Source organism: Aedes albopictus, chromosome 1 (genome assembly GCF_035046485.1).
Source record: "Aedes albopictus strain Foshan chromosome 1, AalbF5, whole genome shotgun sequence".
NCBI lineage: Eukaryota > Metazoa > Arthropoda > Insecta > Diptera > Culicidae > Aedes > Aedes albopictus.
This window is the reverse complement of record NC_085136.1, coordinates 156,537,424-156,563,598: the sequence shown is the minus strand read 5'-3', so window position 1 is coordinate 156,563,598 and position 26,175 is coordinate 156,537,424. Positions and strand designations below refer to the sequence as shown.

General features: G+C 41.5%; 1 protein-coding gene across 1 annotated transcript; it reads right to left on the bottom strand.

The window, feature by feature from the left end:
• Window positions 1-17,368: 17,368 nt before the first annotated feature.
• On the bottom strand, window positions 17,369-25,491 carry LOC109406904 (irregular chiasm C-roughest protein-like). The gene is made up of 8 exons (XM_029861936.2): window positions 24,863-25,491; window positions 24,649-24,800; window positions 24,213-24,590; window positions 23,499-24,147; window positions 23,301-23,437; window positions 22,996-23,237; window positions 22,696-22,934; window positions 17,369-22,627 (listed from the first exon to the last, which is right to left on the bottom strand). Exons 1-8 carry the CDS (start codon window positions 25,251-25,253, stop codon window positions 22,200-22,202), a joined length of 2,616 nt encoding a protein of 871 aa, XP_029717796.2. The 5' UTR covers window positions 25,254-25,491; the 3' UTR covers window positions 17,369-22,199.
• Window positions 25,492-26,175: the final 684 nt, after the last annotated feature.

Sequence of the window (26,175 nt, the reverse complement as noted above, 5' to 3'; positions counted from 1 at the left end):
GCCAACTACGACGTAGGCGTACCCGGGGGGAGTATTACCTGACCCTATTGGACAGCACGCGCCTTTTAGCAACCCTACGAGGACGTCTGCGATGACACTGAATTGGAGTGACAGCTACCGCTGTCACAAACCGTGAGTAGCGAAAACAAGGACAATTACTTGGACAATTATTAGTTGATGTCGAATAGCTACCATGTATTTAATGAAATTAGTGAATTTATAAGTTTTTCCCTCTATTTCTAAATCTTTATTACAAAAGTGAACTATTTATACATGCGCTAGGTAATTTCAAGTGTATGATTTTTTGCCCTGAATAATCAAACTCATTTATTAGCATCCTGAATTAGATTTGTAAAATCGCCTAACGTGAGAGAGTGCTTAGCTTGAAATTGTAATATCTAGCACGGGTAAGGCACATTACTGTAGTACAAAACTAGCGAATTTCTTCCTAAACCTAAATAAATCATTACAGTCCCCGTTAATGAACTACACTACCAGTTTAGCCGGATAGCACATACTGGGGATAGTAAACGTAAGTCGATCATGCACTATTTTCTACACATACCATGCAAAACTCATTAAGATTAGCTATAAGAACAAAACCTAAAATGTTATTCCATTCGCAAACCTGTACAATCCCACAGGAATTTTATAATCTCCCAATATAGAGCCCAACGACATTTGCTCTGGAGGTTATTTAATCGAAAGAATTCCCCGTAGTCCGGTTCGAAAATCACACTATGACATAGTTTCCCAAACTGTGGGTCGCGACCCCCCAAGGGGATCGCCGGCCTTCATCCAGGGGGTCGCGAGGGACAGTTGAATGTTTTACTGTAACAGACAACAAATGAGGGAATTTCTATGGCACCCGAAAAGTTTGAGAACCTATGAACTATGGTTTTTATATTTTTCCTAGTAAGTTTAAATGAAAAACTACCGATTAACGTTTTCAGACTATTTATTTTATGGTATTATCAATTTTATTCAATTATTTTACCACAAGCAGCTGCTAATAGCTCTACTATTGGTACGTTTACCCTATATGAACTTTGATTTTCATTCTCTTATTAACAAAAAGCATCAAATTTAAAATTACTTGTTTGACGATTTCCTTAAACCGACTCAAGTAAAAATGAAGAAATAAGAACGGAATGAAACTACTCATAAAAAAGCTCAGAACATTTTTTGTTGTCAAACAAAGCCTTTACAAAACGTTGCACAAATTGAAAATTCATTTATTTCGACAAAATGTAAATCTATTCACAATAGCTCTTTTTTGAACCATTTATATTTTTACAAAAGGGCGCCCTCCAGATTGGCCAAATCCAAATTGGGAAAAGCAACCTTCCAGCAGCGTTATGGATACCCCCGTCAGCAGTTTTCCGTCGAGCTGCCGGATCTTCCCCCTTGATGATGGTTGCATGGTGTCGTGCATTTCAAACGACGGCGACGCGTCTCCTGGTTGCTGCAACCCGTCAGCCAAGTGGTTTTTCACGGCACGCCACCACAAAAGCACGAAAATGCACCTGATGCGAACTCTCGCTCGTACAGACGACACGACTGGATGCTGCAATGTGCGCTTCTCTGCTCGCTTTGACCGCATCAGCTCGTCATCATGTATGCATCGAGTACTTACTTTTTCATACAAATTACGATTATGATAAGTTGGATTATGTGGGTGTATAATGCCTGGGAATGATATGACCATATGGAGATGGAAAACCAGAACCAGTTGGGTGATATAGCGATATGCGATGAAAAACAAAAATGATTAGCTGCATCTGCATGGTATGATGCGCTTTATTTTCCTTGAAGAACATTCATGACTATAAATCCTTGGTGATCTAATACAAAAGACTTCATGTAGAACACAACGTGACTGATGCAAGAAAGTTTAATGAACAGTGAATGTACATATAATGTTATTCCACACGATCATAATATGCGATTATTAATTTCTAAATTTGTGTGGTTGTTAATACGTATATCGTAATCGTATAATATAAATTTGGCTATTGAGTATAAATTGCGAGATGTTACAGTGTTGGATAAAACAATAAGACCACCAGATCTTTTTCACATAAAATGGCCAAGTTTGATGATATGGCGCTCGGTTTCTAGTAAACCGTTTTGGCTGAAATATTGACAGTCGCCATGGAATAATATAAATTTTGATTTGCATTAAATTATTTGAGTTTTGTCCTCTACACGGTGTTCAATAAGTTCGGACACACAATAAAAATGAATTTATTTCCCATCTGTAATTCAGATTTGCAAAGTGAATGTATTAATTGAAAGCTCACATAATACTGATCAAATACAGTATATGTTTTGAAATAAACTGTCCTTCATCCTTTTGTAATAATTGCAAATGTGTCTTAAGTTCCTTTCGGCCGGCACGCACGTCTTTCTTTGGCATTCCGTCTAGTTTTTATTGATTAATGGTATTAAGTTAAATCAAATTAGGTTGTTGTCCTCAGCATTAGTGGTAGCAACTATGACCATACGAAAAAATGTATAAGATTCTGATTGGGTGAAGTACGGAGTCATTTTATCTTGATCTTTAAAATTGCTAAAATTGTAGCTGTACCTGTTTTTATGATTTTTGTAATGTAAAAAGCAAGGCAGCGTTATATCTCAATTTAATCCATAATTATCTTTTCAAAAACTTGATTATATCCCTATTATGGCACATTTTAACCAAAATTGGCTTTATATGATGTATTTATGCCTTTTTTTTATAGATTTAAGCACATTTTGACTAAACTACTAAAAATTTATCGCCATATCATCACTGAAATAGCAGTGTAAAATTTTTGTTCAACAATTTAGTTATTTTAATTAAGTATAGTGAGATGTAAACTCCAAAGTCAACGTTTTAGACTTCTGTAGCATGAGCAACTTTTCGAAAATTATACTACCGTGCCGGAGCTATCAAATATTAGATACATCTAAGGCTTATTAAAAAAAAGTAGAAAAAGACGTTATTCAAAACCATATGCTGCATTTGATCAGTATTATATGACCTTTCAATAAATATATTTACTTTGAAAATCTGAATTACAGATGTGAAATTATTTCAAGTTATATGGTGTATCCGAACTTATTGAACACCGTGTACTTCAAAAATAGGAGGTGTGTAGGACAAGATCAATGGTGCGAACGTTTAGAGGTAATTATACCGGCTTTAGGACATTTCCCAGAATTCCATTACTCCGAATTCCATTACCCCGAATGACATTACCCCGAATTCCATTACCCCGAATGACCCATTTCCCAGAATGACCCATCTCCCCGAATGGCCCAATATCCGTATGATTTATCCACAAGCCTACCTCGCCATGGGTAATCAACGGTACACCAAGTGTTTCACCACATTTTCAAAACTAAAAAAAAATCCTTCTTTTAGCATATGTTGTTCTTTTTGACTTTACTACCAAAGACATTCTAACTACTATGTGGTCATCACATATGTATCCTTCTTTCAATCATAGGCTATTCTTTCTAATCATCAATTTAAGCAATTTGTTGGCGTCGCAACTGTTACTATTTTTATCACAGATTTTTCCTTCTTTCAATCATAGGCTGTTCTTTCAAGTCATACTGTTCTGTTATATAGAAGAGTGAAATGATCACATTAGTTTATTTCTTTCGTCCATATGATTCGAAACCAATTGTTCAGTAGAGAATTTTCCTTCTTTTGGTTATTGCCTGTTCTTTTAATCATACTGGTCAGGGATCTGTTCAAAGGGTCCCAGGAGATCATATGCTTGGATATTCTCACCGCAAAAAAAAAAAAATAGGCAGAATAAAGTTTTATTAACCAAGCTAGTTCGTTCCGGGATGAACGTCATGATTTTCATTCGTATTGGAAAATACGAAATTTATAGTTTAAAAAAATATTCGGAGAAATGGGTCATTCGGGGTAATGGAATTCGGGGTAATGGAATTCGGGAAAATGTCATAGAGTCTACTAGAGTTAAGTCAACACACGTGAGCTGGGAACAGCTTTAATTGGGATAGGCGACATGCAGAGGCGCGTGATCGGTTGGTGGCCGATCGACGAAAGAATATGCAGATTGAGGATTAAGGGTCAATTCTTCAACATCAGCATAATAAACGTGCACGCACGGCCCTCACTCCGGAAGCATTGATGATGAAAATGGCCTACGCCTCATTGTTTTTACTGCCTCCAAGAACAAGGCAATTCGTAGCACTTCCTTCCAGCACATCCTCCTGGAGATCACCACAGCAGACGGAATCGCAAATCGAGCACGTTCTGATTGACGGACGGTACTTCTCCGACATTATCGGGGACCTAGCGACTCCGACCACTACCTTGTGATGGTCAAACTGCGCCCAAAACTTTTAGTTATTAACCATGTACAGTACCGGCGGCCACCCTAGAGCGACTGAAGCAACCGCATATCGCCACCACATACGTGCAGAGACTCGAGGTAGCGCTGCCAGACGTTGGTGTGCTCGATGTGGCCCCTCTGGAGGAACGCTGGAGTACAGTCAAACCCGGGTAGATGTGAATATCATAACCATATCTTAAAACGATCAAATTTTGATGTCATATCTTAATATGATATTGATGAGATATTCAAAAAGTTGCCAAATATCTGCTCAATATCTCATCGTGATATGATTTCAAAATTAGTACTTAATTTGATCTTTGGAAAGCCTAGTGCAACCCGCTGTATAAATGTCGAAATTTCCCAACATTGCGCATGAAAACTATTTGAAGTTTTCAACTTTCATTGTGCGCCGTCCCCAAATAACGTAACACTTCAGGAGATAGGGATTTAATAAATTCCGTAACGCTCCAGGGGAATAGGGAATACAGCCTAGCGTTACGACCCATACAACAAGTTGGAGTTATCATACAAAAGCACATTATGGATTCCGCCTGATCCTAATGAACCAACCACCGAGTTCAAAAATATCGAATTTAGCGTTACATAATAAATAGATGTTCCCTTATGTACACCATAAATTTCACAAACGACCACTGGGACAAAAAGGAAGTAGAAGTGGCCTTCATTTTCAAAGGGCGGGTTTATGGATGCGGCAATTGAACAAAAAAAAAAAAAACGAGTAATCGACACAAAAAAATGCATATAATCGATATTTGCTTTTCTTTAGAAAAGGCTTAAAAATATATACTGATTTTATCTGATAGATTTCTTAATCCCAGTTTATAATTATTTTGTTTCACTGTGAGTAAACCAGCAGAGGCTTTCCAATTGAGTCTGATGACAACATGAGCTGGATCTCGATGTCGAGCTTGCATTTGTGGTACGAATCCAATAAATGAATCACCGGACCATTTGAGAACTTTATCGGCCCGCTAAGCAAAATACGTCCATTTCGAAAAACGGACCGTTTGATTCTAGATTCAACAAAACATACCGCTGCAGACGACAAGCTTTTTGAGTTTCAACCAACGAATTGCGTAGCGATTCTGCCTCGAGTATATGAACAGACGACAGTCGTGACGACTACGATTTTCTAAATGTTTCCAACGCTTTTCTAGGCGACAGTTCACAATAGAGCACGTTCATTGAAGTACATACTAGATTTTTAGCTGATTTTTTATGGCTAGAAGGTAATTTCTCGGTTTCTGCAACGAAATTATGCAGGAGGCGTGGGTATTATGATTCCTTGCCTTATTTGGTACTGTTAGAATAAAATATTGGAAAACTTTGTTGCAGAAATGGAGAAAACAATAACACAGTTACCTAAAGTTTTGCCCATACACCATTAGGTTAGACAAGGAATCATAATAGCCAGGCTTTTTGCGTCATTTCGTTGTAGAGATTGAGAATTTACCTTCTCACCATACAAAAATTCAGCTCATTACTACAATCTAGTACTTCACTGATTGCATCCTATTGGTGGAAATTCGACCTGTTTTAGGCGCAAAATAAACCAAACATGTTTCTACGCATGTCGTTTTTAAAGTTTGGATCACTAGTTTTGTTAACAATTCAGAGAAAGAGCATTAAATGAGAAATTATCTGGAGAAAAATGCTCTGTTAGTTTAGGAAAATATGCAATCCCTAATAGGCTCCTAAAGGCCTATCTCAATTTCTGCATAAATCGATCAAGCATTCATTTATACGACATATTTACTCATTTTTTTAAAGTAGGGTATTTTAACCAATAGTGGGCCCCTTAGTAGCTGAAAATAGCTCTGATCGTTAAAACAGTATGATATTCCAATTAAATTGCCCCTGTCAACGTTTGCACAGCAAGTTCTATGTCTTTCCTGCACATTGCACACAAAAACCTTACCAAACCACCCTATATTTCCCATAAAATAACCATTTCAAATCTGGCTCAAATTATCCTATAGTGGTCCCCCCGGGGTCCACTATAGGATTGTTGGGGTCCACTATAGGATAAATCGTATTCTCTTACCATGTTAAAACGGAGACAATAGTGGACCCCCTTGGATTTAACCAATAGTGGTCCCCCAGATTTGTTTACATTTACAAATTTGTTCAAAAAATCAAATGATTGCTTTCCAGCGTAGCTCCACCACTTGTAACTACTAGCTAGGAACATGATCCATCGTCTCCCGGTGGAAGTTCACCGGTAAAAACAGATTTAAGCAGGAAAATTAGGAAAAATATAAGGGGGTCCACTATAGGTAAGGGGTCCACTATTGGCTAAAATACCCTATTCCTAAAGATAAAGCCCAAAAAACAACATTTTAGAATTTTAATAATTTTTGCAACACTTTTTGCTTAGCACTTAATTTTGAGTAAATTTGATTTACCGTGTATGTCAAACATGAACATTTGTTGTCAAAATTGAGCCAATGTGATGTCTTTTGCAACCCGTCGTTCCACTTTCGTTACGTCAAGGTTGACCCCGAATGCCAAACAAGAACTGCTTACCATTATTTTATTTTCAAATTTATTAACTGTTCTGTCATTGTTTGAGTTTGGAAAAAATACTATTGAGATCAGAACAGTATGCTTCTTCGTGTTATACAACAAAACCAGGGAAATGTTTTTCATTTTAGGACCCTATTGTGCCCAAATTCATTTTTATTTTCCATACCATCACGTCAGTTTGCAAATTGTGGGTGGAAACTGTATTAATATTCTGCAATAGAACATTTATCATTGAGAAATCTGCAAAATACTGCTCAAGATCAAAATTAGCTGTTCACATTTTCATCTGCAACATTCAGAAATCGAAAGATCTGAAAATTACTGCTCAAGACCAAAATCAGTTCTTTGACACATTCATCTATAACATCCGAAAATTGTAAGATCTGAAAACTACTATTCAAGATCATAATTAGTACTTTCACACACTCATCTACAACATGGCGGGACCAAACCAACACAACTACCATGACTCGCAAACACCTTGGAAAACGTAGAACTTGATGCTCTTGTTACGTCCTATTTTCAGATATGAGTCGTAGTGCTGTGGTAATGTCACTGCTCATAAATCCATAGGTCATAGCTTCGATTCTGGTCGCGGCCATTTTTCTTTTTTTTAACTTTAATCCATCTGTCAGATCATTTTATGATATTGGTTAGATGTGCTACAGCCCAAATCTCCCCAGATATTGGTCTGATCTTATAACATCAAAATGAGATATTATTATGTTCTTCCCCATACTAATTTTTGATCTTATTTTTGATCTTTTATCTCTTATGTCAAACAAACCAATAGCTAATTAGATCTTGAGTACTTCACTGAGGAATATCAAACGATGATATTGTTCTGATTTTTACATCTACTCGGGAAGTAGCCATCAGCAACGCAGTCTAGAGCACCATCGGGTACGTGGAAAGACGTCGAAGGATCTAATGATTTGAAGAAGAGTGCAGATCGATTTCTGAGGACAAGAACCTAGCGCGGATGGTAATGCTGCAGCAAGGAACTTGGCAGAACGAGGAACGATGCAGAGCGAAAACAGCAGACGCGCCTCTTTTGGGAGAAAAAGCGCTGCCTGGAAAAAGCAGAGTGCGATGAAATGGAACTGCTGTGCCGTTCCCAAGGAACACAGAAGTTCTACCAGAAGCTGAACGCGTCCCGCAACGGCTTCATGCCGCGAGCCGACATCTGCAGGGATAAGGACGGGATCCTTTTCTTGACGGACGGACGGTAGGTGGTCGAATGTTGGAAGCAGCACTTCGTTGAGCACCTGAATGGCGTGGTGAACGTAGGCACGGGAGACCACAGCAACGGAGGAAACGACTAGGCCAGTTCAGCAGAGGACGAAAATGAGTCACCTCCCACGCTGAGGGTAATTAAGGATGCTATTCACTAGCTCAAAACCAACAAAGCAGCTGGAATACCAGGTCTCAACGTATCACCTGTTCATCGACTTCAAGGCGACATACGGCAGAATCGCCCGCATAGCAATGGAAAATAGAAGAAAACGGCTTTCCTGGGAAGCTGACCAGACTCAAAGAAAACCCAGCCAACACATGATCGCATATGATGTAGAATAAGATGCTAAAGTGGAGGCGATATGCGTACACTTTACATGCGGTTGAATGGAAGCATGTACGCATATGGCCTCCACTTAGCATTCTATTCTACATCATATACGACTTCGTGCTGGCTGGGACGATGGACGATGTACAAAACTGCAAAAGGGTTTCGGGTGAACTATCCAGCTCATTCGAATCTTGCCGGGGACTGTTTCAAAGTGGCGAACTCTCATGCCTACTCTTCAACATCGCTCTGGAAGGTGTAATGCGATGAGCCGGGGCATGATTTTCACAAAATCCGGTCAATTTATGTTATTCACGGACGTGAGAACATTTGGAATGGTGGCAGATCTGTGCACACGCCTGAAACTTGAAGTAGCAAAGGTCGCACTGGTGGTGAATGTGTCAAAAACAAAGTACATGCTGGTAGGCGAAACTGAACACGACCGAATCCGTCTAGGTAGTAATACTCCGATAGACGGGTGTATGTACCTTCGAGGTGGCTGAGGAGTTTGTCTACCTTGGACTCTTACTAGCGACTGGCAATGTGAGTCGTGAAATCCGAAGGCGCATCATCAGTGGAAGTCGGGCCTACTACGGGCTCCAGTAGAAGCTGCGGTCTTGAAAGATTCACAAAACGCACCATGCACCATGTGCAAAACGCTAATAAGACTGGTGGTCCTCCACGGACACGAGACATGGACCATGCTCGAGGAGGACCTGCAAGCACTCGGAGTTTTCTAGCGACGCGTGCTAGGAACGATCTTCAGCGGCGTGCCGGAGAATGGTGTGTGGTGGCGAAGGATGAACTACGAACTCGATGCTATTGCGAACCTAACATCCTGTATGTGGCCAAACCGGAAGGATACGGTAAGCAGGGCATGTTGCAAGAATGCTAGACTATGGTGGCAAAAATGGGTGATTCAGTGTTGTCATGAATTTGATGTTGAACTTAATGAATAAAAATATGAGTTTTTTTTATGGATTCCTACAGGGGACCTTCAGAGATAATTCTAGGAAGTCCTTCAGGAATTCCTTTGAAGTTTAATCATGAAGTTTTCAAAAGTTCCTTCAGGGATTAATCCAGGAGTTCCTCCAGAGATTCCTCCTAAATTTCCATTAGGAATTCCATTAAAATTCTAATCAGGGATTTCTCCTGGCGTTTCTTCTGGGACCTCCTTTTGATATCGCCTCATCAGGAGATTATTCTGGGAACCCTTTTGGAATTTGGATCCCTCCTGAACAACCATCAGGGATTCTCCTGGAATTTCTTCGGAGATTACAACAGGAGTTCCTTCAGTAATTTATATATGAGTACCTTCAAGGATTCCTCCAGAAATTCTTTCAGAAATGTTTCGTGGAATTCCATCAGAGATTACATCTTAAATTCATTCGCGAATTATCATTGGAATTTCACCGAAATGCTTCATGGAGAATTTTCAGGGATTCTTCCAGGAGTTTTTTAAGGTATTCATACAGGAGTTCCTTCAGGGATCACCCCAGTAGTACCAGAACGATGCTGCCTGGAGTTTCATCAGTGATTCCTTCAGAATTCCAACAGTGATTCCACCAGAGATTCTTTCAGGAGGATTCAGGGATGCCTCCAGGAGACCCATCAGGGATAGAGCTCGACGTTTCGTCAGGAATTCATACGAGATTAGTCTGGGAGTTCCTCCAGGGATTCCATTTGAAGTTCCTTCAGGGATTAGTCCAGGAGTTTCAGAGATTCCTTCAGGAGTTTCTTCACAGATTCGACCTGAAATGCATTCAGGGATTCCTCCAGGAGTTCCATCAGAGATCGCTCCAGAAGTTTTTTGAGGAATCTCTCCAGGATTTCCTTCAGAGATTGTTAGGGGAGGGGTACGACCGCTGCCCAAGCCACGACGTCAAGATTATCATAGGTGACCTAAACGCTATGCCTGATTGATTTCGCCGCCTCCAAGAATATGGCCATCTTCTTCCAGAACAGCCTCCCTTATCGTTACACCTGGAAATCATCACAACAAACAGAATCGCAAATTGATCATGTACCGTAAACCGGGGTCAAATTGACCAGCGGGGTGAAATTGATCACTCAGGTACTACTTTTTAATTCCATACTAGGAACTCTTAAGCGCCGTAATGATCTTAAACTTTTTACGTCATCTGATTCGTAGATGTCTAGAGATGATTGTAGACTTTTAATTTTTTAGAAAAAAGTTAGTTTTGCCTTATTTTTTCAAGGAATTTGCAATGTAATTCTTATTTAGCTGAAATCATTGCTGTTAAACAATCAGTTGCTAATAGGACTTCCCGTGAATTCTCTGTTTTAACATTTTTGTGGAGCCTTTGTTGGGATATAGTGCAGCTAATCATAACATGAAATTGTTATAAAAAGTGCATTTTATGAAGAAATAGTCATTTATTGTAATAGAAATCACTTATTTCAAATGAAATTGCCTACCATTAGGCGTTTAAGGGGAAATTTAGAAAATTTATTTTGCATTTAAAGTATTAAATTCACTAGTTGTAAGATTTTAGACGCGTTATGCGGTTTTAGAAGAGCAAAATTAAGCGGCGAAGGAAATTTCCTTTTCGACCGATGCTTAATTGTATACTGATCAATTTTGCCCCAAAGTGGCATTTCCAATATTTTGATATTTGAAGTTATTTAACTTAAAGTTTAAAATTGTTGAACAAAATTCTGTCACATGATTCCATGGAGATCCACTGGGTACTGGTTTAACAGAAATTATTTTGGCAATATTTGAACAGGCACTGATGTTATCCGCAAAAGTTGTTTTAAAGTGATCAATTTGACCCCGGATTACGGTACTAATTTATTGATGGACGGCAATTTTACGACATTATCGACATCAGGACCTATTGTGGCGCTAACTCTGACCACTACCAGATGATGGTTACAGCGCTACACCTCAAGCAACCGGATATCGCCACCGCATATGCGCAGAATCTCGAGCTAGCGTTGCCGGGCGAGGATGTGCTCGATGTGCCCTACTTGAGAACTGCTGAAGCACAGTCAAAGCAGCCATTAACAACGCAGTCTCGAGCAACATCACCCAAGTAACACCACTAGCTCTATAACAGTTGAGAATTCACGATTCAAACATAGTCGATTGTATTTTTGTTTTAAATTCTACGTTAAATTGAACACTTATATAATCAAAACAGCGCAAAAAATGGCGGCTTATAAAACATCCTTCAAAGTATAGATAGTTGTATTCTGATACACTTATAATACTAAAAATTGCGCCTGACCTACGCTTCATCCAACTCGAGATTGAACATTTGTTACATTAGAGTAATTTATCGTAAAAGAAATTTGGAAATTACTTATATAATACAAACACAGTCAGTGGTTGTAGTTAAGCTATTTTTAGCTGATATAACTATCAGATAACATTTCCATTACAGATTAAATGGAAAGATTGAAACTAAGCTTTTCGTTTAGTTACATAACTTTTAGAAACCAGTTTTCTAACAATAAACTATCGCACCGCACTTGACTTGGCGCAACTGAAACAACAGAAACAAAACACAACCGAAAAAATATATAGGAAAATACGGCTTTATCTCAAGAAAATGTTTCCATGTCATAATACCAATAGGCATGAGATATAATTAAATAAATCATCGATTTTTTATCGCCTTATACTCAGTGTAGGTAAAGCGGTTTCTCTGCGGCTTAAGATTTATGGTGAAACCATTGATTTAACTTCTCCATAATTCAAGCGCCACTGAGTTCAAATTAAATTTAAATCATAAAGAACCCAAATTGTGCTGTTTTGTGAGATTTTTTAAATATCAAATCAAGAATCAATATGGCAGCTTCTCAATAGAGCATACAGTGCCGCTCAAAAAATTTAAACAACTCTCAACAATAACTTTAATTGAGTATATGACTCTTTGATTCGGTACTAGTTTTGTCTCCAGTGAGTCTTGATATTTTTATGATCAAACAAAACCGTTTTTGTTTAACATTAGTAAACATATTCAAGGAAATAAGACTACATTTTTATCGTATTTTCAATTGTGTATCAATATTTTCACGCGACACTATAACCTAAAGCAGCTTTGCAATATATGGTGGAACAAATTGAGCTAACGATAAAATTAAGTTATGGTAGCTGATTTTCAACTTACCCACATGAACTCTAAATCCAGATACTTTTTTTAACACTTAAGTAACACAATTATAACTTATTTCTCAACGAGTTCAAATCTGTCAAAACGTCAAAACATTGCCGTAAACAATCACGCCGTTTAGAACGTCGTATTAGTTTTGATGATTTTGCGGAATTAGTGATAAAATTTCGGTAAGCCAAAAAGTTCCCTGCTGAGTAATTAAAGGATAGATAATACTGCAAGGCAATTTAAGGCCCAAAACAGCGTTTTGGTAACGTCCTGAGCAGATCACCTCGTCTAGGTCGGGTTTGTGAATGTGTTCCGGTTGAGGGTGCTTTTGCGAAAAATTAATGGCAAGCAGTACCCCGACATTGATGGGGCCGAGGCCCGGACAAACAAGAGGAAGTTGGATGTAGAAGAGCCAAGGTTGTTGAATACGTGATTCCACTTAATATCTCGCTTTTCATCCTGAAAAAATAATAGCTGGTCGATTTTTTTTTCGATGGAGGCAACGGACACATCAATAAGCAAACATATTAGAAATGGAAGGGTTTTCCATGTCATGATTTGGCTCGAGAATACATAATTGCATTCGTGCGGGGTTCCGACATGATTGTGTGAAAAAAAACTAGGGAAAAGTGACCAAAAAAGCAAGTAAAGCGAGAAAATCAAAAATCTCAATTTGCTGGGGAACATTTCAAAACAGTAAGTCCAAAAACGCAGTTGGCAGCGATGTTTTGCAAGTGTTGTATAAGTTTTCAAATAACGCATTTTATTCTCCTTTGAGCGGACGTCATGTTTTCTTATGCATGTTAGCGAATAACATAGTTACAGCTTTTTTCCTACACATGATGTTTTATATTTCGCTTATAATACTCTTATAATGCATATTTTTAGATTTTAATTTTTGAAGATGTTTTCTGTGTTACTTGAGCAAGTACGTAGAACGGAGCCAACGAAATGATAGGTTCTCCGAGGAAAACCTAGCGGTTTTGGAGGAGAAGGACGCAGCATGGGCGGTAATGCTATAGCATGGAACCCGACAGAATGTGGAGCGATACAAACGATAAAAACTCCTGGAATTCCTTCACAGATTGGTCCAGAAGTTCCATCGGAGGTCGCTCCAGAAGTTTTTTCCGGAATCTCAGAATTTCCCTCATAGATTCTTAAGGAGGATTCAAGGATATCTCAATGAAAATTCAGATATCCCTCAGAAGTTCCTTCAGGGATTGCTACCGAAGTTCCTTCAGGGAGGCCAAAAGTTCTTAGATTCATCCGGGAGTTCTTTCAAGGATTTCTTCCAGGGAATCCTCCAGGACTCCCTTCTGAAATTCGTCTTGGAATTCTTTCGGGGATTCCTCCTGGAAATCTTTTGGGGATTCCTCCGAGAAAGCCGTCCAAGATTGATCCTGGAAATCCTTCGGAGATTCAGGTAGGAAATCCTTCAGGGATTCTTCCTGCACATCCTCCTGAGATCCCTCTTGTAAATCCTTTTGGGATTCCTTCGGCCATACCTCTGGCAAATACTTCGACGATTTCACTTCCAATTTATTTGGGGTTTCCTGCTGGAAATCCTTTGGGAATTCCTCCTGGACTTCGTTTGGGGTTTCTTTACAAATTAATTCTCAATTTCATCCTGGTAAACCTTCGAAGATTCCTCCTAGAAATCTTGCTAGGATTCTTCCTGGCATAAGTTTTGATGTTCCTCTAAACTTTCAATCAGATCTTTCCGCAGAAGTTTCTTCAGGAATTTCTCGAAGAGAGAATTTTGGTCCACCAATTGGCAGAAGTTCTTTTAGATTTTTATACAACAGTTCTTTTATAGATTCCTGCAGTGCCTTTAAAATTCCTCACGGAAATCCTTCGGGGATGTCTCCTGGAAGTCCTTCAACGATTCCTCCTGGAAATCCTTCGGAGATTTCTGAGCCTAAATAGTTTGACTTTATAATTAAATTTGGTTGATTTTAAGCCTCTAAGAAAACAAAATAAAAACTGTACCAAAATTAATACTATATTGCCCCCCATGGAAATGGAGTAATTCGACATACACTACACTAAGGATGCGGGTAATATCAGAGTAGGTTTAACACAGAGACTCTCTGTGGGTCTAATAACTGGTCGCAGTGATGATTCCGAACCGAAATAAAAAAAGGCATTGGTCACGGATCGTACTGACACTACTCACAACTTATTCGCTTCGTTGATGTTGCTTTCATGGTTCAATTTCGGTTACGCCGATTGCCGCCGCTGTCACCGACGCCAAAAATGGCCCTCACGCCTCCCCCGCGACTCAAAACCGAGCGGCTGCGGAACGTACGGGTGGCTCAAGGGTACGCGCAGTAGTTAACAGTGGCTCTACCAATGGAAGAACAGCTTGGCGCAGCTACACTTGAAGATGGCTGGAGGGACATTCGATCCACCTAGGTAGTACCGCGGCTGCAGCACTAGGCTCCGCGACTCCGAATCACAGAAACGACTGCTACGACGGCGAAAGATATCAGTTGAAATACGAGAAGAATGCAGTACGGGCAACACCGTGTTTCAACACCGTACAAAGGCGAATGTGGTAGGTTATAGACGAAGGAAGAAGCGCCAGTAGGAAAAACAAGATCGCGAAGTGATGGAAGAGTTGTTCCGCGTTAAGAAGCTGAATCACTCGCGCAGAGGATTTGTGCCATAAGCCGACATGTGCCGCGGCAATCACGGGAATCTTCTCACGAGCGAGCGTGAGGTGGTTGAGAGGTGGCGGCAGCATTACGATGAGCACCTCATGGCGACATTGCAGGCAACGAAAGTGGCGAGGTAACTGAGCTACACTCTTAAAAAATTAGGAATTTACACGTGACGTAAACTATCAACGTACGTGAACATTTCATGCCTGAATGGCAAATTTGACTGAATTTTACATCCATCATGTAAGTTCGAGTTGATTGCACAAGATGTCAACAACCTATCTGACCAGGTAGGTAGGAACAGTTTTACATTTATCAGTTGCCTCACAACTCGGTGATATGACCGAGAGGTGTAGTGCGTGCCTCTAAATCAGCGGACCAGTGTTCGAATCCAGTTCGTTATTTTACTTTCATATGTTTCATCTGTCGATTTGGTTTTAGCGATTTCCAGCTCGGCTTTATTTGTGATAGAAGACGTAAATATGTGTCAAACGGGCCGCTCCTTTTATGTGCATCCAAAAAAACTTAAATTTACATGATTTTTTCTAAGAGTGTAGAAGTACGTGTAGAGGATGAAAGACTCCGGCCCCTGACTTCCAGGAGATTGAGGAGGAGGTTTGCCGGTTGAAAAACAACAAATCCGCTGGAGCAGATCAACTATCAAGCGAGTTTATAAAATACGGCGGAGAAGCACTGGTGAGAGCACTATAATGAGTCATTACCAAGATTTAGGAGGAGCAGATATTAATGGAGGAGTGGATGGAAGGTATTGTGTGTCCCATCTACAAAAGTGAGAAAAGTTGTATTGCGGGAGCTACCACGCGATTACACTACTGAGACTGCCTACAAAGTACTCTCTCATTGTCGTCTATCATCGGTTTTAACAGAAATTGTGGGGCAATATCTGGCTAGACTCATGGGTGAACGCGCATGGGTACAACGAACCGGTTGTTTCCGCCAGATGTTAAAGAAATGCCGCGAATACAACGTGCCCACACATCACTTGTTCATCGATTTTACATCTGTGTATGACACAATCGATCGAGATCGACTATAGTAGATTATGCACGAATACGGATTCCCGGATAATCTGACACGATTGATCGGGGCGCCGATGGATCGTGTGATGTGCGTTGTTCGAGTACCATAGACACTCTCGAGTCCCTTCGTATCTCGCAGTGGGTTACTGGGTTTAATCTCCAGAAAATGACCACGTGGTTTATGGACAGCCCCTTACTTTGGTCTTCGTAGAGAGCAAATGGAAGCCGGAACGTGGAGAAGCCGAACAAATCACGAACTGCATCATATGTTAGTGTTGTAAAAGAACCAACCAACGTCCACACCGCGGAAATCGGGTGGCTACGATGGGCGGACACGGCACCAGGATGTGAAATAGCAACCTACTAAAATTGTTTTCGAGGGTAATCCGACTGGTACCAGACGACGTGGTGCACAGCGAGCGAGATGGACCGGCCAAGTGGAGGACGATCTGCGGACCCTTCGCAGAGTGTGAAACTGGAGACGCACATATCTGGACCGAGTCGAATGGAGACGACTCCTACGTACATCAGAGGGCACTCAATACACTAAGGTAAGTAAGTAGTGAAAGGGTATTTCTCAATAATATGCAAACATTGGGCAGTAACAAAAACACACAGTTTCGTCAAAATCAGCTTTTCATTTATTTTCTTTTATCTATATTTTGAGAATCAATTGACTTCAAATCTTATGGCCTATAGAGAGATTTCTGTTCAGTTTATATACAATTGACAGGTCTAGATGAAATATATCTTCATTCTATACAAAGATTCGTTTACTTGCACTATCTAAAAAGTATCTCAGATTTCTATGAAATATTTGCATTCACTTCGTTCGTCATCGTAAGATTCTGGTTTTTAAAATCATTCCACTATGTACAATTCCATTTCGCTTCATATATGCAATTTGATATATTCTCTTTGAATCGTCGTTTTCACCGGACGATCGGGGTTCTCCGTAAAAACTGTATAATATTTTAACTAAGTACTTAAACCACTAGCTATGTATATATATCTTCAAAGAATAACTACTTATCAGTCAAGGGGGATCTTTGCTCTTAATCGATAATATCTCTGTTTATTTTTGTTTTTTTTTTTTTCTATTTTATGTTGTTTGCTAAAACTTAAACGATAATAAAAATATAATTTGGTATATTACACACTCACACTCACGGGAGTACGTTTCAGTTTTGTCTAACGCCCAATCATCTTTGTAATGCTAGCTTCAATTTCTGTACGCATTTCGCTTCGCTATATCCGTTTGCTTCACATTAAATGCAATGACTGTCAAGTTTTCCTATCTCAATTTCGCTCGCTTGTCCCGCGAGAGGAAAAACAGACGCCCGGACAGCCAGATTGCATTGTACCTGAGCGATGCTCTGTTCTACTTATAAGAAGAGACACAAGTGTTGCTTTGCGTTTGTTTTTTTTTTCTTCCTTCAGTGAGACATCCTTTTATACTGTTATCTGTCTGTCTATCTGCCGAGAGTGCGTTGCCATCTTCGCAGCACAGTAGCGCATGAGAGCACTGTGCTGTGCTGTGTATTTTACGTTCGAAAAGGATCGTTTGGTGTAGTTTGTGTATAGTGTGTTTGCAGGGATTCGAGTCGGGGGGATTGGCAAAAACTTAATACGTATATGAAATCTCGTTTCTACATCTTATCTCAACGGTCGGTTTGCCGTTTTCTGCTGAGAGGAGTTTCTTCTAATAGTGAAAACTTTTTCCTACAAAAGAGGATCCTGGCTAAATCTCTTTCAATTTCTCGCTTCAGCAAAACTTTTAAAAGCTCAAACCACAAATGCAACGGTTGTATTCTCTCTTTGCTGGTTTTTCGTTAAAATAACTTGACTACTCTCAGTAACAACTTCAAAACGCACGCCGGTTTTTTTTTCTTATTTTGTTTGGTTTGTGCTACGCTTAAACTTGAACCGTTTTTTTGTGTTTTCTAAAAAAAAGTTTTACAGATTTTTGTAGTTCGATTTTCATTATTACAGCGATATACACAGTTTCGTTTCATTGTTTTCTGCTAAAAAGTTTAAAGCTCAAGCCGAATTTCCGTTAAGCTACGATAAAATTTCGAAGTTTAGATCATAATAGACTTCGCTAAGAACAAGTTCAAGAAAAAACACTCTCTGTTTCCAATATACTCGTTAAACTGTTACGTTTCGCTGATTACATTGTATTCTTCTTGTATTTTTTTTGTTTTTGGTTTCTGAACTGTTGTCTGACTAATAAGGCCACGCATTATTTCTTCTCCTTACTCAACTTCTCTGCGCCGAAACAAAGAAGGTGGAAGATTGTTAGTAGGTATAGTTCAGGACTTGATGGGGAGTGACTGTGACGAGGCGGCGGCGAATCTGACGAAGGCGATGACGACGACGACGGCGGAGGAAGATATGCGCTACTGAACACACACATTTACATGGTAAGAACTTCTGAGACTTCTTACTCTGAGGGAGAGCGAGAGAGGGGGTACTGTTTCGCGGGTGGTGGGACGGGACCGTAAGAGTACAATATATGAGGAGATCCTTTTTCTGGCTGCGTTTGGGGGCATGCTTTCGGATGGATGAGATTGAGATCTAGAGGTGTTTTCTGGTGATGTGATTGAAGTGATGAATTACGGAATGATTGGACTATTTACTGCCGTAATTCTGCAAAGTGACGTAAGCGCCATTTAAAATTTCAATATTTTTTGGTATTTATATTATATATAATATCTGGTGTAAAAGCAACACTGTGGCATGCCTGCTGTATTAGAATACAAGATCTAGTCGCAATCTATCATCTATGGAAGGAAACTTAGAGGATGGCTAAGAGTTTTATGCATAACAACCAAAATATGGGCCAAAACTACCAATGTCGCTTACGTCACTTTGCAGAATTACGGCAGTTTAGACGGGTGCAGAATTTTCGAGAGAACTAGATACTGAAGTCTCAAAATATTTGAGTTTGGGGCCATCTTCAACGACCCAATCATCCTCAGAATTGCGGTTTCCAGCGGTTGCAAGGCAACTGCGTATTCTGCATATATTTGTACGTCAAACTGTACTGTACGGAAACTGAATCAAAAACCAATTTATACTTATATCAAAAGGTTATGTCAATATAAAGTTCAAGAAATCAGAATCCATCATCTTGAGTTTGGAGCCACCATCTTGGATTTTAGACTACCATCTTTGATGTTCTGATCGCTATTTCTGAGCTCCAGACATCTTCCCTATACCAAATATACACATATTGCATGATTCTAGAGCCTAAGACACCATTGAACAGCCGCCGTCTAGAATTCGGAGCCATCATCTTGGATTTTAGACCGCCATCTTGGATATTCTAGTCGCTATTTTTGAACTTCAGACATCTTTCCCATACCTAATATACCCATATTGCATAGTTTTAGAGCCTAAAACACCATTAAACAACTTTCATCTGGAATTCGGAGCCACCAAATTGGACCGCCATCTAGGACATTCTGGTCGCCATTTTTGGACTCCGGACTCCCCATACCAAATATACCCATATTGCATGGTTTTAGAGCCTAAAACTCCATTAAACAGTCGCCATCTTGAATTTCTATCCACCATCTTGGATTTCAGACTGCCACCTTGGATATTCAGGCCGCTATTTTTAAACTCTAGACATCTTTCCCATCCCAAGTATACCCAAATTGAATGGTTTAAAGTCTAAAACTCCATTAGAAGCGCCATATTGAATTTGCAGTCGCCATCTTGGAGTTTAGACAGCCATTTTTGATATCCTGTTCGCCATTTCTGGACTCCGGACATCTTTCCAATACTGAATATACCTATATTGTATGATTTTAGAGCCTAAAACTCCATTAAACAGCCGCCTTCTTAAATTTGGTTCCCCCATCTTGGATTTTAGAACGCCATCTTGGTTATCTGGTGGAACCCGGGCATCTCCCTTTTACCAAATACGTATACCCATATTGCATTGTTTTAGGGCTTAAATTTCCATTAAACAGACGCCAACTTGAATTTAGAGCCACCATCATGAATTATGTTTAGACCACCATCTTGTTTATTTAGGTCGTCATTTTTGGACTCGGACATCTTCCCGGAAAACCCTAAAATGCTCTCAAACGCCTTTAAATGGCTTGGAAAACTTTAAAACATCATTGAAAGGCCCTTGAAACTCCCCATCAGTTCATCTAAAAGCCTGTGAAGCTCTATATAGCCTCATATATGTCTTGAGACGTTTTGATATGCCTTTGAAACTCCCCTGAAAGCTCCCTACATGTGGCTCACAAGCAAACCTGCGAAGCCCCTTAAGACCCGTGTTAAACGACCTGAAACGCTTTGAAACAACTCTTGAACCCCGTGTAACTCATTTGAAAACCTTGAAGCTCCCCCTAAAAGCCATTAAAACATGCTGAAACGTCCTGAAACGCATTGAAGCGCTTCTGAAACCCCCGTGAAGCTCACCCAAAGCCCTGTAAACCCCTTAAGAGCCTCTAAAATGCTCTGAAACGCCTTGAAACACATATGCATACCCGCTGAAGCTCACCTTAAATCCTGTGAATAATCTTAAGCACTCTCTAAAATGCATTGAAATGCCTCGAAATCCCCCTGAAATGCACTCGAAATCTCCAAAGCTCCTTCAAACCCATCTGAAACGCCCCCCAAAAGCCTTTTAAACATCCTGAAACATCCTGAAACGCTATGAACCGCTTCTGAAACCCCCACGAAGCCCTGTGAAGGCGCCTCTTTAATGCTCTGTAACACCTCTGCATACCTTCGGCAACTCCGCTGAAGCTCACCGATACCCCTGTGAAGTATCTAAAAAACTCTCCGACATGTATTGAAACACCTCGAAATCCCCAAAATCCAGTAAAAACTCCTTCAAAACCATCTGAAACGGCCTGAAATGTCTTGAAATGTCCTGAAACCCCTCTGAAACCCACTGAAGCGGCCTAAAAACCCCTGAAGCCTCAAGAAGCTCCTCTGAAACCTCCTGAATCCCTTAGCAATGCCCTGAAACATATTTTCCTGCACCTTGACCTATTACTTAAATGTAGGTTTCGGTGTGGTCGCTTTCCGAGAGAAATATCGGTAGAGTATTAAAAGGCACCAAGGGCCATATAGCTTTCATACCCAGCTAGTCATTGAGGTGGCATTTTCGGTGACCCAGAGACCCAGGGGTTTTCTAAAACTGAAAGCAGCGATCTCAATCCACGGTTTCATGAACCGTAGGGTTGCGCAAGGTGAAGATTCCCATCTTGAATCTCGATTATCTCATTCGTTCCAGAAGTCATAGTGTACGCTGTTCTGATAAACCTAGAAATGTGAAAATGAATATGGTGATGACGAGTTAATTAAATTCGCCAACACCGTTTTGAAATCTAGAACTGAAATCTGACACGACGTTCATGTGATACGCGAAGTCATCGCATGTAACTCGACGTCCGATGGATTTTTTGTATAAATTGGTTTGGCGTACAACTAATTGGGAAACACTGGAATTTATCGGATGACCCTGATCCGATTGAAAGGCTCTGGTGATATTGTCCAGACATAGTATGCGATGGGATCATTGGCCTTATGTGACCCGTAGAAGTCGATTGCAGAACCCCTGGTATACTCCAACTGAACCTTCTAGATTCAATTGTTCTTGGTAAATTCCGGTAGACGGCCGTTGTGACCCAGTTGGAAACCACTGAATATTGCACTAGTAATTCTCAGCTATAAAATACGAAAACTGCAACGTTTCCAGTTCTGAAGTAACAATTACAGTCGAAAACCTAGGATATCTCATCTCATCCATCAGAGAACTTACCACCGGCAGCCGTAGAGAGCACTTACAGAAGCTGCTTACTACATACGAGTACCTATGCACAGGGCGCACTAAACAAGAGGTAAATATCTTCGCGGCGCTTACGCTAGACGTGTGTTGCCAGGGCACCTTTCCGCAGATCCCCGTTCGCTGGAAGAATGAATTGGCCAGGTCCAGGACTCGTACCGGACGTGGGCAGTGTGGGCGTTGGCTGACTCTGTTGGGACGTTTGGTCCATGCTGGTGTTCGCACCGGAGGACGATCGCACCGATTCGGGGCTCGTTAGGCCTGAGGTGATGCCGACTATGCTGCCGGTGTGCAGCCCGTTGCCGACGCCCAGATTGACACCCATCGAGAGGAGCGAACTCTGGGCACGGCCCGCACTGTACGGTGGTGGCGCTGGAGTCACCGCCGGGTTCGCAGTACTCGGAGGCGGCAGAGGTGGCAGCTGGGTAGTGCTACTGCGCAGATACGGATTGCCGTAGGTAGCGCTGTAGCGTGGATCTATGCTTGGAGCGGTCATGAGGGAGGTGTCTGCAGGAGAAGAATCAAATAATAGGTATTAGTACAATGCGGAAAGCCTGGCGAAGTAGAACACTTACTCATAAGGCTGTTGGACAGCGATCCCATGCCACTACCAATACTCGGAAGCCCATTGTCTTGCCGGAGCTCTCGATGCCTCGTCAAGCTCATGTTCCCGTTCGGTAGCTGCCCGTTGGTGTTCACGTGAAGTGGCATATTGTAGTCGTGAGCGTAGTCTACGTACGGCACATAGCCTCCGTTGTTTTGACCGATTTTGGACTGTAGCGGTCCTAGCCCATCAGTGAAGTCACCCGAATACCTGTGAAACCATAAACCGTCAGCTTCTGAACCTCGATCAACCACATCTACCACAAACTTACCGGTAGTCGTTAGGAATCCGCACTGGACCAGCCAGCGGAACACCTCCACCAACTCCTTGACCTCCATTGCCACTATTGTTGCTTCCACTCGAAGATCCCAGAATATTCATTGCCAGCCGTGTCGCGATACTATCGGTCCCGGAGCAAGTTTCCGAATATTCATGATCGCGATCGATTTTCAGATCGCTCACATTCGATGATCGATCGCTCTCCTTGCAAGCCTTTTCGGTGATGTAGTGTTGCTGTTGACGAAAGAAACCTCACTTAGTACCCTCCCATTTCCGAATCATGAATCACAATCCTACCTCTGGGATTACATCCGCCGGTGGCAGTTTCTTTTTACTCTTTTTCACACAAAAGCACATCGCAATGATGATCACGATGATTACCAGCACGAATCCTCCGATAGAACCGAAGATGATCACTGGCAGGAGTATGGTGTCTGCGGAAGAAGAACAATGCTTTTAGTTTCTAGCTTAACCGATCAGCAGGTGATCACTTACCTTTGGAAACTTTAAAATCAATTTCGATCGAGTCCATTCCGTACTCGTTGATCACAGTGCAGTTGTACACGCCAAAGTGTTGCTTCTGGCTGTTGTTGATGATGAGCGTCGATCGCACTCCTTCCGGTTGGTGGTTTTCCAATATCGTATAGTCGTTTTCGTTGTTGATTTCGAGTCCATTGTAGGTCCAGATGACGTGCTTTGCCTTGGGGACGGAAATTGCATCACACTGAATCTGGGAGTTGTCGTTCACAACTCCGTACTGCTGCCGTTGCGACCTGATGCGGGGAGGTCCTTTGAGGTACAGAGATGCCATGGCTTCGATCTCCGGGAACCCCATGACGCTGGCTTTGCAGTAATAGTTGCCAGCGGTTTCCCGCGAAGCGATGATCGTGATGTTGGCGGCCGACGTGATCACTCGGTTGGATTCTTCGTGTATCCAGATGATCTCCGGCGAGGGATTACCGTCAACGTCGCAGGACAGTGTGACGGGACGGTCGGCGTCGGCCTCTACCGACTTCGGTCGCGAACGAAACGTCGGGCCGTAGCTAATGTCGAGGATTTCACTTTCTTCGCTCTTACCGACTGCGTTGTGAACTTCGCACTTGACTACGGCGTCATGGAACTTTTTCGAAACGTTGTGGATGATCTACATTGCGTTGGAAGTGTTTATGAGACATTTGGGATAATTTGAAAGAACCAAAACAAACTTACCATTTCGGTGGTGTAGTCCCCCGTAACTGGTTCATCGCCAATGAACCACCTGTAGCTGACGTCATTCGGATTGGCATCCGCGTGGCAGGACAACCGTATTTCGGCACCTTCCGGGATTCTGCCGCCAGCGAGCGCTCCCCCGATCACCGAAACGCTGACCTTCGGAGCGTATTTTACTTCCAGCTTCAGTTTAACGGAACGATAAGTTCTGTCGGCCGTGTTCTGTGCTTGGCAGGTGAACGAAGTGTTGTGGTGTTCCTTCTTCGGGGTTAGTTTGAGTATGGATTTCGCCGTGTACCGACCCGTATCGGTAAGCGGTTCTTTTACGTATTCGATACCCGAAGTGATAACGTTACCAAGACCATCGATCCATGTAATCTAAAGGGAGGCGGATGTTGAACACAATGCTCTTGGGAACCTAACAATAAATATTTACCTCAGCAGCGGGTTTACCGCCGACGGAAACGCATTCGAGTTCGATTTCTCGATCCTCAGTCGTTACCAGAAAATCTCCCTGAATGATCTTCGGAGGCTCTGGAGGTACCAGAACGGTTATGGTTGCAAACCGTGATCGCATACCGGGCGTTCCTGTGAGGTAAACGATACATGCAATTCCTCGAATCGTGTAACTTTTAAACTACCAAACTTACCGTCTTTGCCGGGACTGACTTGGCACTGGTACCGCGCCTCATCGTCCAGCATGACCGGGTAGATTTCCAGCGAGTAGTCGCCTTCTTCGTCGCTGCCGATCATCGAGTAGCGATCGAAGCCGCTGAGGTTCCGGTGCCAACCCAGCCCGAAGTCGTCCTTGGTCCACTGCAGCTGGCCGATTTTGGACTCCACCCGGCAGGGCAGCGTCACCTTGGAGCCAACGATGGCCGTTTGGTCCTGCGGTTCCATGGCAAACCGTTGGATGCCGGTGTTGACAACATTGGCAGTGGAACCGACCGAGATCAGCAGGAGCAGCCAGAGGTAGCTGACCATTTGGTGAAGTGGTGGTACAGGTGTCGCCGTCATCATTGGTGTCGTTCGTTGGTTCATTTCGTTTCGTATGGGCGATGACAATCAGGCCTATTGACCTGAATTTTGATCGTTTTGTTCGTTAGATGTTCTAGATGTGTGTGTGTGTGAGAGAGTGAATGTAATGCGTTGTGGAAGATGTGATGAGTCACTGGATGCGTGGCTGCTACCGTTTGGTGAACATTGCATAAGTGGAGCTTTGCTTGCGAGCTCAACCTTTACTGATGCATTAAGGAAGTACCAGATCTGTGAAATGCAGTGAAGAGAACAAAACATTGGATTAGAAATCGCTTTGACTGATTGAATAAGAAAAAAAATGTTGCTGAAAAAAGAAATTAAGAAAGCTATTAACTTGATCGAAACACAGCATTTTGAATAATTTTCAGCACAACCTAGAGGATAAGCCCATAGTTGATCAGGTCTAATGAGTTAATCGAGAAAACGTAAGGCAATGCTTCAAGTCAGATCAATAATATTCGACCGACTTACCCTCAATACATCAAGCGGTACGACTAATTCGTGTGTTCCAGATCTAGATCAAAATGCCAAACATCCAAAATAAGACAGGCTTTACCAGCTGCGTGTAGCTAGCTGATCGGAAACACGAAAAGATGTCATAAAATCTTGTCGATTCCCAGGAGGCCAGCAGATGTTCGTTGGACCTCCCAATAAAGCAGTATAAATTCAATAGAACATAAAATCAAATCTCCAACCGCGACTGGGGTTCTAAAATTCGATTGAAAACTCGTAAAACTGTCGAAGAAATCTACATGCTGTGTCTGACAGACAGAATGCCATTCATCCCATACCTTCCTGAACAACAACTACTGTGCTGTTCAGACTGCCATGAAAAAAACATCATTCCAGCAGCAGCAGCAGCAACAGCAGCGGGGGAATCGTTTTCCAAGTGATACGTTTAGTGTCCCAACAAAGCCCCAGATCG